Genomic DNA, 13,312 nt, shown 5'->3' with positions numbered 1-13,312 from the left:
GCCCTCACCCCACTGTGGATGGCACGATGAGTGCAGGGACAGCTGCTGCACCCCAGCATCCCCTCCTCAAAAAGAACCAGCCTGGCCTGTGCTTCCCATAGGGGCTCATCACCTTCTGAATTGTCATCTCAAGGTGCCAGCTCCCAAACTAAGCGTCTCCCCAGCCGGCACTATCCAGTACAGTATCTAACTAACACACCCAGCCTCTATTGCCACCGTTCATGCCTCCACTTTGTCCCCGAGGCACCAGGAGTGTCCCAGCGCTTCCACTTTGTCCCGGGCAGCCAAGAGCTCTCCCGACAGCCGGCGGGAGAGACGGCTCTGGGCGACATCCCATCCCGCTCGGCCGCTGACACAAAGCAGCACAGCCCTGGAAAGAAGAACACGTCTTTATTATATCCACAGCAGCTCGTTACGAACGCGGCAGAGTAGGGCAGAGCCCTCGTCGTCACGGGGAGAAGGCGATCCTTCGGCCCCGGCAGCGGGGCGAGCTCCTGCGGCGGGGGAGGCGGGCGGGCGGCGGGGCGCGGCTCAGGGCGAGGCGGGCTTGTCGGGGTTGTGCATGTGGTACGCGTCGCTCTCCTCGTCCTCCGGCACCTGCGGCAGAGCCCCCTGAGCCCCCCGGGCCGGGCCGCGGGCCGACAGCGCCATCTCGTGCCCCCCGCCCCGCTCCCGCCCCGCGCCCCCCTCACCTCCCAGTACACGTCGTCCTCGAAGCAGTTCTCGGCCGCGGCGTCCCCCCAGATGGGCAGCTTCAGGATGCCCCCTGGAAGGAGGAGGGCAGGGCGGTGGGCAGGGGGCCGTGAGGGATGCAGGCGGCATGAGGGTGGTCCACCCAAGGGGGCAAACGCAGCCCTGGCACGTTGCTCAGTGCCGTTCCCCCAGGATGATCGCCCCGGCCATGGAGAAGGAGCAGACTGATGCCTCTGTTTCAGCTGCAGGCTGGCTCAGCCCTCCCCGCTCCGCGCTCCCCTCCGGCTTACCCACAATGGCACCCCCAGCAAATGCCATCAGCAGAGACACCACAATGCCGGCCGCCTGGAACCCTCCCTGGATGCTGGGTGTCCGCGTCTGGTACGCGCCGGTGAAGTCAAACGCCTTGATGAACCTGCCGAGGGCAGAAATGGTGACAACAGCCCCTGGCAGGAGATATTCCCTGGCTCCAGAGGAACCATGTTGCCCTGCTCTCCTGGGAACTCCTTCCTAGCCCCATCCCTCTTCTACAATCGACCAGGAGAGTTTTGCAATGACCAAAACACTGCTCACTTCCTTCTCTGGCCCTGGCAAAGCTTTACCAAGGAGAAGCCCAAAATATAAACATTCGCTTTGTAATTCAGACTTTTAGCCTTACCTGACCCCACAAAACAATGCAGGGGGGAGGGAGAAGCACTTCCCTACCCATTGTGGCCCAGAATAATGCCAAACAGCAGGACTGTGGCTCACTTTATGAGGCCACCAGGAATCAGCTGCATAAGATGCTGCTATGTAAGATGGACTACAATTCTGTAAGCCCAACACAGTCAGTGCGCCCCATGTTTTTGAGGGACAACTCTGGGCAACTCTGAACTATTAACAAAAGCTCTTAATTGCTCCCTGCTCCCAGCCCACAGAGTTTCAGATAAAATCTGTTCTCAGGGAAGATTTTCAAGCCATCTTACCCTTCCTTTCCATATACATCTTCCGTGGCTGCGGCTGCTGTGATGGCCCCCACAATGCCCCCAATAAGGCCTGGCATGGCATGGAGGTTGTGGATGCCACATGTGTCCTGAATGTGCAACCTAGACTCCAAAAAAGGCTGAGGGGAAGGGAAGTAGAGACAGATGAGGGAGTTGAGCGTGGCCCGGGAAAGGATTAGTCCCTTCCATGGAGGACTGGGATAAGCAGAGAAAGAGGAGTGATATTGTGTCCCAATAAAGAGCTAAGGGCTTGTAGACAAAGATGTGAACCAAGCTCAAGGTAAAACAACAACAAATCCTCCAAACACACTCCTGTTGGGAGTATGAAACTTCCTGAGCACTTTGGGGCAGCAAAAGGAGTCAGAAGTGCACCTCATAAGGGATTCTGGAAAGCAGGAACCATCAAAGGGAAGTGAATCCATTTCTGGTCTCCTCAGCAGGACCAGGGCTGCAGACCCCTCGAGCAGCACTCACCGTGAAGTAGACATACCCCACCGTGGACACGATGCCAGAGATGGACCCGACAATGAGGGAGCCGTATGGAGTCAGCATCATCTCGGCGCTGGTGCCCACGGCCACGCCGCCGGCCAGTGTGGCGTTCTGGATGTGGACCTGCAGAAGCAACCGCCCTGCCTTGGCATCTCAGGAAGATTGTAATTGCTCAGGGATGGTGCAAATGGCAAACTGGGAGAATCAGCTCTGAAAATGTTTCCAGAGGAAATATCAGGGCCCATTTTCCTGCTTGGTGGTGAAAAACAAGAAAAGAACAGGCGGCTTCTGTCTGTAGCACAGGTGCACATAGACTCCCACTCCCTGTACCACACACGTTCTTTGCATCCACAGATATGGGTGGGGAGTTGTGATGAGATGGAAATTGTCTCACCCGTGTGTCATGCAAGCTCTGCTGTCACAGAGACATGTCACCCACACATCTAACACGTACAAGTCAGCCCCCCGATTGCTCACGAGCTGCTGCGCAGGCCTGGTTTGCTGGGGAGCGCTGCCAAACACGCCCAGCAGAGCAAGTCTAGTCCCTGCTGTGACTTGGGTCCACCACAGATAGGGCATCACCCCACACCTCAAGCCCCGCAGGACTCATTCCCACTTTCTTATTTCAGAGCTTCTGCCTGGATGCTGGTTTCATCATCATGCCCTGAAACCCTGCATCTGTTCAGCATAGCACAAGTGCCAATTGTTTCCTGGGCCCTTGATCAACCTCATTACATGTCCTCTGGGCAGTGCAGAATGCTCTGCTCCCATCTTACCATGTCAAGCTTGCCCTTCTTTTGCAGCATGCTGGAGAAGGCCATTGTGGTGAGGACACAGGCGGCCAGTGAGCAGTACGTGTTAATGGCAGAGCGGTGCTGGGAATCCCCGTGATCAGAAATGGCTGAGTTAAAACTGGGCCAGTACATCCACAGGTACAGGGTACCTGGTGGTGGGATGGGGCAGATGGGATGAGGAGGAGAAAGGGAAAAGAGAGAATACAGGGACTGAAAAAAAACCTCTAAAGAAGATACTTTTGCACAGGGGGAAATTACATCCCATAGTCCTCCTTCCCCCGAGCCGCACCCCGCGTGATGAGACCAGCATCAGGAAAAGCTGGCTGAAAAAGGGAACTAAAATACATCCTTGTCTTCCCAGGCATCATCTCAGACCAGGCACTGATGAAGGGAGCTGAGTAACTCTGAAAGGTGAAAGCCCTCTGGGATGCAGAGCTCCTCAACTCCATATCCTGGGTTCAATTTTTCCCAGAGACACAGGAGGAACCACCCTGTGCAGCTGAGTGGTCCCCACGTAGCAGCACCCCCGAGATGAGGGCTGACTCACCGATCATAGCAAAGAGGTCGGAGTGGTACACGGAGCCCTGCTTGTCCTTACTCTGCTCCAGGTTGGGTCTGTACAGGATCCGTGTGACTGTGAGGCCGAAGTAGGCTCCGAAGGTGTGAATGGTCATGGAGCCACCCGCATCCTTTACCTGCAGCCATGGGAAAACAGAGGTTTGCTTCTGCAATCGCCACTCATTCTGGAGCTGAGGCCTGATTTGCATCGTGCCCAGCTTGTCTGCGCACTTGACAGAGGGACCCAGTGCTCCTGAATTGCCAAGCTTACGTGTAAAACCCCAGAAGATCTCCCTTCTCAGGCAAGTACAACCCACTGCCCCTCTCCTTCATAATCTGTCTACTTTTGCTGCCTGAATTCTTGCATTTTAAATGCTTATGAAGGCAGTGGCTTGGTGGAGCCATAGCAAAGGGAGACAGTTTGGAGAGGTGCAGAGAGGAAGGAGCAGAACAAAGCAGGTACTACCCAAAGCCTTACATGAAGAAGGTTGAGGAGGATGTACTCGTTCACTGAAAAGAGCGTGACTTGAAACAAAGTCATGACAAGGAGCTGGATGGGGCTGGTTTTGCCCAGGATTGCCCCAAAGGCGATGCATACGGACCCCACGCAGAAATCAGCATTGATCAGGCTGGAAAAGGGGAAGGAAAATTGTGGTTCAATAAGGAAATACTCCTCTGTGAATCACTCTCACCTTCACCCTGCTCTAGAGATCCCACCTGAAGACAAAGAGGTGATTAGGAGACATCTCCGGATTTCCCACTGACCTTCCTCCCATCCTCACACACCCACATTATTTAGATAACGCGGATGATACGTGCTCTCAGCACTGACATCCGTGGTGCTTGGCTTGGCACTAAGGGGTGACACTCATCTCAAATCTCCCTTTGAGCAGTACCACCACAATGGCAGGTACCTTTGGACTGACAGGTGGAAAGCAAGTGGACGTATGTGGAGGGAAAACAACAGTTTAGAGACTGATTTGATGTAAGTGAGGGACAGGTGTTGCCAGCTGCTTGGCTCTCATTCCAGCTCTGCCACTGGCCAGGCAAGAGGTGCCATCCCGGAGCCCAACTCCTCCTTACTTCTCCACTCCAATGAGGATCTTCCCGTTCTTGAAAGAGTGGAACCAGCCTTGCATCAGGAGAGCCCACTGGATCCCAAAGGCAGCAAGGAGGAAATTGAAACCCACAGATCCGAATCCATAGCGCTTGAGGAAGGTCATGAGGAAGCCAAAGCCCACAAAGATCATCACATGGACGTCCTGGAAGGCTGTGCAGAGGGAAGGGACTGTTAGCTCTGTGAGGACAGCAGGGCTGAAAGTGCCACGTGCATTTGGTGTTGAATAGAAACTAATTACATCAGAAGCAGTACGGGGGAAATTCAAGCAGAAATGTGTGTTTGCCTCATGTCCCCACATTTCTAAGTCTGAAAAGGGCTCAGCTTTTGGAAACTGGCTTTTGGGTAAAAGGCTCAGCCTTTAAAGTAAATGTTTACTAAAAGCTGTGTGCAAAAGAAGACCTGAGAGTAATGGAGTGTACAGAGGAAGACATTTTTCTGTTCAGATTGTTTATTCCCCTTTTGTAAAAAACTCAAAAAATATCATGTGAAATGAACAGTAAAGTTTTGTTCAAACACGTAAGTGGTCATTTTGGGTAGGTCCATTCATTGCAGGGTCCTGGTGACGGCTCAGAGCAAGGAGAGCACAAGAACAAGGAATGTTTACAAATACATTTTTAAATGCTTTGGAAATCAGCAGCAAAATACCCTTGAAACCAGAAACCCACTTTGTGAGATTTTTAGTGCTTAAACCAGAGAGACCCAGTTCTTCCCACTAATGGTCAGACCTGCTCACTCGAGCCCCTCAGATGCCCTTCCCCGGGGGAAACCAGATCTGTGTGAGCCTCTTGAAAGACCTTCTTGGTGCAGTAAACCCACTGTACTTTTTAATGCTGCACGTTTCTATCAGATAAGCATTGCTTTGCAATTAAGTGAGCTGAAACGCTTGCATACTTACAAATTGAACCATGCAAACCCTCACACTGCAGGCCACTCAGCCCATGGAAAGAACAGGAGGCCCAAGGCTGGGATCCCCCCTGGGAGGCTCCCACCAGCAAACCCATGCTGTAGGACAGATAAACACAGCATTGATGGAGCTAAACCAGAAAGTTCTGCATTTTGCAGTGCACAAATCATTGTATCCACTATATCCAGCAACATCTGTGCACCTCAGAGAGGGTGTAAACTCAGGGCAAAGGAAATTCAGTGACTGCAAGTCCGCTCTACCCCGAACCTGTGCTGAAATCCATCAGCCCCTGGTCCATTTCCACAGAGCTTGTGTCTGCTACTTCCACTGAGGGCTGGTGAAGACTTGCATGAAGTGCAGCTCTGCAGAAGCCATGACTTTCATCCTTTTGTGCTTTAGAAGACCTTGCAACTTGTTTAAGATGAGCATTTGGACAGGCTTAAGCCATGTAGTGCCATGCTCATCTGCTTGCTCTTAAAAAATGCCTCCCATGCCTATGAAATCACTCTGAAAAAAGGAAGGAGGCGAGATCTGCAGCTGGCACTGTTCAGCAGAGGTCACTTCAAAAGCACTTCTCCACATGTCCTAAGAAGCAGCCTTCCTTACTGTGGTTTTTCCACACAATCCCATAGACTTTCTCTCTGCAGCTGTATTTATTTCCCCTCTCTCTTTTCCAGTGTAAGCAGCACAATATACTGCTAGAATTATCCACTGCCATTTGCATTACATATTCATTCTTTCTTCCTAAAAGCAGAAATACACACGTCAGACTTAAAGCTGTGGACTGTGTGCCTTCCAGAAACCCAGAGGATCCCACTGTGTGTTAGACCCTGTACGAACTCAGGAGGAAGAGCAGATCTTTCTTCAAACCGCACCCAGACTAAAACATTTTTCTAACCCTTGCCTTTGTTTTCCCTTAGTAAGAATAACACGGTTATCACCGAGAGGCAGAACAAGCATTGCCATGCCCTAAAGGTTTTGTAAGCCCACTTTTGTGGGAGGACAATTGCCATAACTACCAAGAGGAAGTGTTTGGGCTTTGGGAATGCTACCCGGGATGAAAAATCGAATTTCTTTTTCCCTAGAGAGCAGATGAGTTACCCATTATGGAATATCCATGTGCAATCCAAAATGAGAAGGAATTGTCGCACTGACTGGACCTGGCAATGGGCACCACTGACACAACCACGCACTGGCTTCCTGAAGCCAGGACAACTTCCCTCTGCCCGCCTTCCCAATCATCTCTGGCTTGAAGGACCTGTCAGTTTGTCACTCCTATCCCTCTGCCATTGTAGACAGGTCCTGTGGACAGCAGTGATCGAAGATATGTGGGTCCAAGTGATCTTTGGGTGTTCAGCCACCACATTATTCTGAGCAGCACTGGATGGACACAAGGATTAAAATTCCAGGGCTTGGCCACCTTGTCATGTTTGTCCGTCTTAGCAGAGAGAGAATATTTCTGATTAGATAAGGGAGAAAGAACAGCTGCGCTTTTGGGCATGTGAACTCTTCCTCAGATCTGAAACAAACGTAATTCAAAGCTAAACTGAGCAGCTGCCCTTAGATTGACTTAGTTGTGTTGAATCCATGCAGCCATTTGAGGGGGAATATTTGGCACTGCAGAGCAGGAGTGGGATATGAGGACAGAAGAGATGTCACTTCCTTAGCTCCTACACGCTCTTTCTTGGACTCCTGATGTCCTCCCAGCACACCAGTGACAAGAGCAGCCCTCAGGCACTGCTTCTGTTCCACACCAACCTGCGTGGGGCTGGTCCCAGGGGCAGATGTCCAGGGAGAGCCTAGGGCAGCCACGACCGTACATGAACCTGGAGGCTGACTGAGCAGCAGGTTTCTGTAAGCCAATCCTTTTCTGAACTAGCTAATCCTCAGCAGCCACAGGTTGCTATAGCTCCTTTGATTTAGCAGGTGTTTTTAATGGAAATGTTCTAAATAGATGCATGACTCAGGCCTGTTGCTTCCTTGGAAACAATTGCCTACAGAAGCAGCCTGTTCTGAAAGGCTCACAAAGATGACCAGCCTTGGAGATCAAAGCCACCCAAAGGCACTGCCTGGCCAGAAGGGCTTTAACCTTCTTAATAATTTCTGTGTCACTACAACGTAGAGACCCAAGAACCCTAGGATCCTAGCAGCTTAGGAGGACTCTGGCATTGAAATGCCAGTAGCTAAAGGGTAATTCACAAGTGAGGGGGTGGACGGAGGAAGAGGAGGAAGATGTCACAGGATCTCGACAGCTGTTCCTCTGTGTGCACAGAAAGGCTTGCTCTGATCCAGAGCTGAGGGAGGGGGCAGCAAGCTGAAACTTTCACAGTGCTGGGAACACGTCAGCCCTATTCCTGGAAAAAAGACATCACGATACCCTGCTGACAGAGCTCCAAGGCACTGGAGGGCCATGAGGCTTTTCTCTTGCTCTTTGGTGAACCCCAAACCAGCCTCAAGGCAAGAGCGCGACTTTCCAGCCATCGGTGAAGACAGCGCCTATGACAGGCTCTGCCACAGGACAGGATGGATGGGATGGGATGGGATGGGATGGGATGGGATGGGATGGGATGGGATGGGATGGGATGGGATGGGGACCAGCCAGCACAAGGATTAGGCTCCCAGAATACTCACAGGGGTATCGGAAGTAGAAATCATTCTCTATGTCACTGGTCAGGTTCATCTCTCGCTTCTCTTCCTCCCAGTGTGCATCAGCTTCGGCACCGAAGTGCACGAAGACCCCAAAGAGGACGATCATGGCCACCTCCCAGAGGAGGCACACGAGCGGGAGCCGCCAGCGCATGTAGGTGTTCTTTGCCATGCCTTGGTGCCTCGGCCTCTCCATCCACAGGGATTCCGGGGGACCGTGCGAGCCCGCGTCCCCCGCGCCCGCCGAAGGCCGGTCACATATATAGGTCGGAGAGGGCGAGGTGGGGCCCAGGGAGGTGCCTCTGGCAGGATCACATTTCAGAGCACTGGAGCTTCAGCAGGGTTGTTTCTCTAAACCCACCTTCCTCCCTGGGAGGAGGGACAGGCTTCAGTACCTTTCCTCTGAGCTGCTCCGAGCACCTCTGAGCCCTGCCTCCACGGGGACGAGAAGATGTGGAGGCCAGTGCGAGTGGAGAGTGGAGGCAGCGTGTCCAGCCCCCTGCTCTGCCCAGTCCCACACCCCTTCCCAGCCCCTGGCAGGAGTACCCTGATCCCTGCTGTCCCCTCCCCCCTGGCTCTGGGTGCTCCCCTCACTCCCCTCCAGTTCTGCGAGCGCCCTTCCCCTGCTGGCACTGAGGGTGAAGGCAGGGTGCCCTTTCCTCCCGCTCTTGGCTTTTGGAAAAGCAACGGTGCTGCAGAACTGGAGGAAGGGGAAGGTGTGTGCTTCAAACCAGGTACCAAGATCCTGCATTGAGTGCACAGACACGCGACGGCCCCGCCAAGGCTGCCACAGAGCTGTAAGGATGTTCAAGTGACACATGTTCCATAATTTCCCAAAGCGATTTACCCAGAGCATCCTCCTGGCAAGGCAAACGGAGCTGGGGCTGCATAACCAGGGCAATACTGTGAGATGGTGCTGGAGGCCTGAACGCCCCCTCCTCTGGTATGAGGTTTCCTTTAATTAACAAACATAAACACAAAACTCCGTTTTTCCTACTGTTTTGAATTATGTTCTCTTTCCCCAAAGAGCCGGGCAAGTCCTTCAAATGGATCCCAGCTCCTTCCTCTGCCTGCAGATCCCTGGGTTGCTTGTCAGTCTTCAAGAGATGAAAGACTGCAGCCCAGGCAAGCTGCCCAAATTTGCTGATGGCATCTAATTGTGGCCCGCAGGCTGAGCAAGCAGCGCTGATTTTGGTGTTGATTAGGCAATAATTTGAGTTTATTATTTTTTCTTGTGTGCTTTCTTCTCAAAATGACAGATGGCAGAAAAATGCTGTGGATGGTCTTGAAGAGACTGACGGCCACACAAAATCATTCCCCAACCTCATTTGAACCCCGTGCAGGCAGCAGGATAGAGACAGCGCTGAGAAAAAGAGAGAAGCCCATCTGCCTTAGCCCTTACCCTGCATGAGCAGAGCTCTGTGTGACTGGGGTCACTTTTTGGGGACACCTAAAGCAAGTGGATGTTGCTGTTATCTGAAGGATGAGCGCTCCCTCGAGCGATGCTGCTCAGGGTATGTTTTTGGGTCTCCCATTACACAGGGTTTCTGCAGGGCACTCTCAGCTGTACACACCAGGAAACAAAAGATCTCCAGCTAGAAAGAAGCTGAAATCCCCAAACAATACTTGAGCTCTAATTGCTGGAGCACTGTTGACAGTTGCATGTTCTCGTGCCAACTATGTGGTAAGACCAGTATTCCACCCTGCCCTAGAGCAGCCCTTAAACACCTCAAAAAAGGCAGCACAGAGGAGCATTTTAAAACAAAAGGGAACTTGCTAAGGTACTGTATCCACCAGCAGCTATGCTCTGTGATTATGGTAAATAATAATGGCAAAAGAGTAACTACAGAGCTTTTCTAATCTATGGCATCACTGAAATGGCAGGGTGTCCAGAAAAGCAGCTTGCAAAGCCCTTGTGCAGCCCCAAGAGGCAGCAGTTCTGCCCCTCCTGCTGTCCCCAGCCCCTCTCCCCAGGTGTGGAGGCCAGGAACAAAGGCTAATGGTTTTTCTGCTGGCCTGATAGGCTCACTTTGTTGCATGCCTGGCGCTGCCCCTCCTTATCAACCCGCAGATCAGCACTTTGTCACTGCAGTCCCATCAGGGCTGGCATGCTCCACTGGCTGTCCATGCTGTGAGAGCCCGTTAAGGGACCAGCTTCTCTTCAGGCTCCTCCTGAGGGCCAGGATAACACTGGGAAGGCTGATGGGGCTGTGCCAGCACCTGTCTGCAGCAGTGCTGGCAGAGCACTTCCTGTGGTGCCTTAGACCACCATTGCATCCACCCTACAAGATACCCAACTGTGTGGTAGGACACACAGCGCAGGTTTCACCATGCCCCAGTCAAGAATACCAAGGTGCTTAAATGTCCTGTTGGAAACTCCAGGCTGGTGTGAGCTTGCTCCACCACAGAATTTCACTTATCACGTCCAGCACCCATAAGAGCTGCAAGGTTTCCCCAAAAAATCACTGGGATGATGCTGGGGGAGAAAGAACATTTGCCTTTCTGCTTAAGAGATGTGGGACTAGGCCTGGCAGTGGGCAGGTCTTAGTTGCCTTGGGTGATGGTTGTACAGTACTGGCCCCAGCTGGGTCTCCCAGTTTCTCACTTTTATGAGCACTAAAAATATTTGAAAGATGTAGAAACAAAATCGAAAGCACACAGAAATCCCTCTCTCCTGCCAGGAGGCCTTGGGGCAGCTTCACCCTGGATAGGAGGGAATGGGTGCTCCCCAGAATTAGTGGTCAAAGCTGCCACTACCAGTGGCCTTTGGGCACACGGGGTGGAGAGGGCACTGGAGAATGAGGATATGGGGAGGCTTGGAAGCCTTCATGCAGCACAAGGGAGACTCTGGGCACTGCCCAGTATCAAAGATGACTTGTTGCTTGTGCAGGTCCTTGAGGAGTGACCTGAAAGCAAAGCATCTGAGTCAATACAAAACAAAACTTTTTTTTGAGCTGGCTCAGCAGAAAGGCAAACAAACTTTCCACTGGGGCAGGATAGAGTGGTGGTATGAGGGGAGATCAAACAAGTTCACTTAAGTCTGGGCTTTCTCAGCTTTTTTTTTAGCCCCCACCATTAAGTATCGCTTGGAGATAAATGCTGGAAACAGGATGAAATAAAGCGAGACTTTTTTAAGTTTAAAAAATCCTATCTGGATCAAAGTGTCAACCACATGTGAGCCAAATTTACAAATGGTTTTTCTTGCGCCCTCTCCTTCCTCCCAAGAAACAGCATTTATCAGCAAGTAAATGATTGTCCAGAAAGAACCCAAGGACTGTTTGAGAGGGAAGTCAGTGTCCTTGTGGAGCAGGCAGAGAGGGCAAATGTCTCTGTAAGCAGCACAAACATGGGACAGCATAAGAAGCAGAGGTGTGAGCAACTCTGGCTGTCACACTGGGAAACACCATCACCTGGGCTCAGCCAACACCTCTGCTGGCTTTCCCAAGAGCTGGACAGGCTTCTAGAACAAATACACTGTAGTGGGCAGGAAAGGAGAAAGGGTTTGAGTGGCCAGCAGCAGTTCCTGTGTTGGAAGCTGTCAGACTTTGCTGGGAAACTCCCCTTTGCCCTGGGTTTGTTTCTGGTCCCAGGTGGACTGTGATAAGGCAGGTTTTGGTCACACTCTGCTAAGTGTCCTCAGCGGGCTGCTGGGACAGATGCCGGTGGCTGGACAATGGCAGTGACATGGTGTGGTTGGCTCTTCTTCAGGGCTCAGACAGCAGTGATATACTGGCAAGCAGCACAAGATGTCAACCCTCAGCCAGGAGAAGGGACCCACGGCTCCCCAGGGAGCCCACATCCCCAAGGCTGCAGGCTGCCCTCCGCACTTTCACCCAGGGAGAGCGGTTGTCCTTCTCCTGCTCTTGGTGGCAGGTTACTCCTGCCCACCCGAGTGGATCAGCTCCTTGTGTTCCAGCCCATTAAACCCACTTGTGTTCACAGTCACCAGCAGAGCCAAATGGGCAGTTTAGTGCCCGCTTGTCTTTGTTGCTTTATAAATATGACTGGCTGCTGGTGACACTGGTTTGGGCTGGGGCATTCAAGCTCTGGAGGCGAGGGTGGAGCGGGCAGCTGGGTGGCTCTGCTCTTTGGGGATTCCTCTGCCCTTACCCAGTGCGATCACACCTTAACCACCAACAGCATGGGGCAAGATGTGCTTCAAGCCCTGCAGGGAGGAGATGATCCTGGCCAGGGCAGCTGATGACGACCCAGGGTCTTTGTCCTCCACAAGTGTCAGCCCCTGTCCGGGTGCTCTGACCCTACACTTTTTCACAGAACCATCAGGGTTGAAGAGACCTTTACAATCAAGTCCAACCATCACTGTAACTCCTAAACCACATCACCCAGCGTCAGATCCAGATGCCTCTTGAACACCTCCGGAGATGCTCTCTCCACCACTTCCCTGAGCAACCTGTTTCAATGCCTGACCACCCGAACACTGCATTTTTTTTTTTTTTTCTAATATGTAATCTGAATTTGAATTTCATCCATACAGGCCCTGGGCTGTCTTTGCTGCCCTCCAGGGAGGCTCGGGGAGGAGGATGCCGTACCGGCAGGACCCTCCAGGCAGGCTCTGTGTGCCGCCGTCCCTGTCCCTCCTGCCCGCGGGCGGTAGCGGGGATGGGGAGGTGCCGTTGTGCGGACGGACGCAGACCTCTAGCGGCACTAGAGGAGCCTGCCCGGGTGCAGGGTGGGCAGGATCGGGCCGGGGCTCAGCCCCGGGGTCGCGGCCGGTGCCCGGCGAGCGCTGCCACGGGCGCTCGCTCCGCGGGTTTCCCCGCCCGCCCCGGTGACGTCATACCCTCGCACACGGTGACGTCACCGCTCCGCGCGCCCCGCCGGCTTTAAATTTTAAACCGGTGGCGGCGGCCAATCGGCTCGGTCCGCGCGCTGGCCCCGCCCCCCGCTCCGTCTCCGGTCCCCGCCAATGGGATTGGCTGCGCTCGCCGCGCGGCCGGCCAATCAGCGGCGAGCGCCCGTCTCGCCGCCGCGCGGCTCCGCCCTCCAGCTCTCCGCTCTCCGCCAATGGGAGAGGGAGGCGCGGGAAGTGGGCGTGGCGCGTGCTCGGCGGCAGCCAATGGGGGCGCGCGCGGGGCGAGGGCGCGAGCGGCCGTACCGGGCGGGC

The 13,312-nt window shown here is 53.4% G+C and overlaps 1 protein-coding gene across 1 annotated transcript; it reads right to left on the bottom strand.

Annotated features, from left to right (window-relative positions):
• Positions 1-371: 371 nt before the first annotated feature.
• RHCG (Rh family C glycoprotein) lies at positions 372-8,569 on the bottom strand. The gene is made up of 10 exons (XM_048317591.1): positions 8,173-8,569; positions 4,601-4,787; positions 3,996-4,146; positions 3,507-3,654; positions 2,942-3,108; positions 2,151-2,288; positions 1,659-1,795; positions 984-1,108; positions 693-766; positions 372-597 (listed from the first exon to the last, which is right to left on the bottom strand). The coding sequence occupies exons 1-10, from the start codon at positions 8,381-8,383 to the stop codon at positions 532-534; spliced, it is 1,404 nt and encodes a 467-aa protein (XP_048173548.1). The 5' UTR covers positions 8,384-8,569; the 3' UTR covers positions 372-531.
• Between the last annotated feature and the right edge of the window lie 4,743 nt (positions 8,570-13,312).

This window comes from Corvus hawaiiensis, chromosome 13 (assembly GCF_020740725.1).
Source record: "Corvus hawaiiensis isolate bCorHaw1 chromosome 13, bCorHaw1.pri.cur, whole genome shotgun sequence".
NCBI classification, from domain to species: Eukaryota; Metazoa; Chordata; class Aves; order Passeriformes; family Corvidae; genus Corvus; species Corvus hawaiiensis.
The sequence above is the reverse complement of the archived record's forward strand: the minus strand, read 5'-3'. Positions and strand labels throughout refer to the sequence as shown.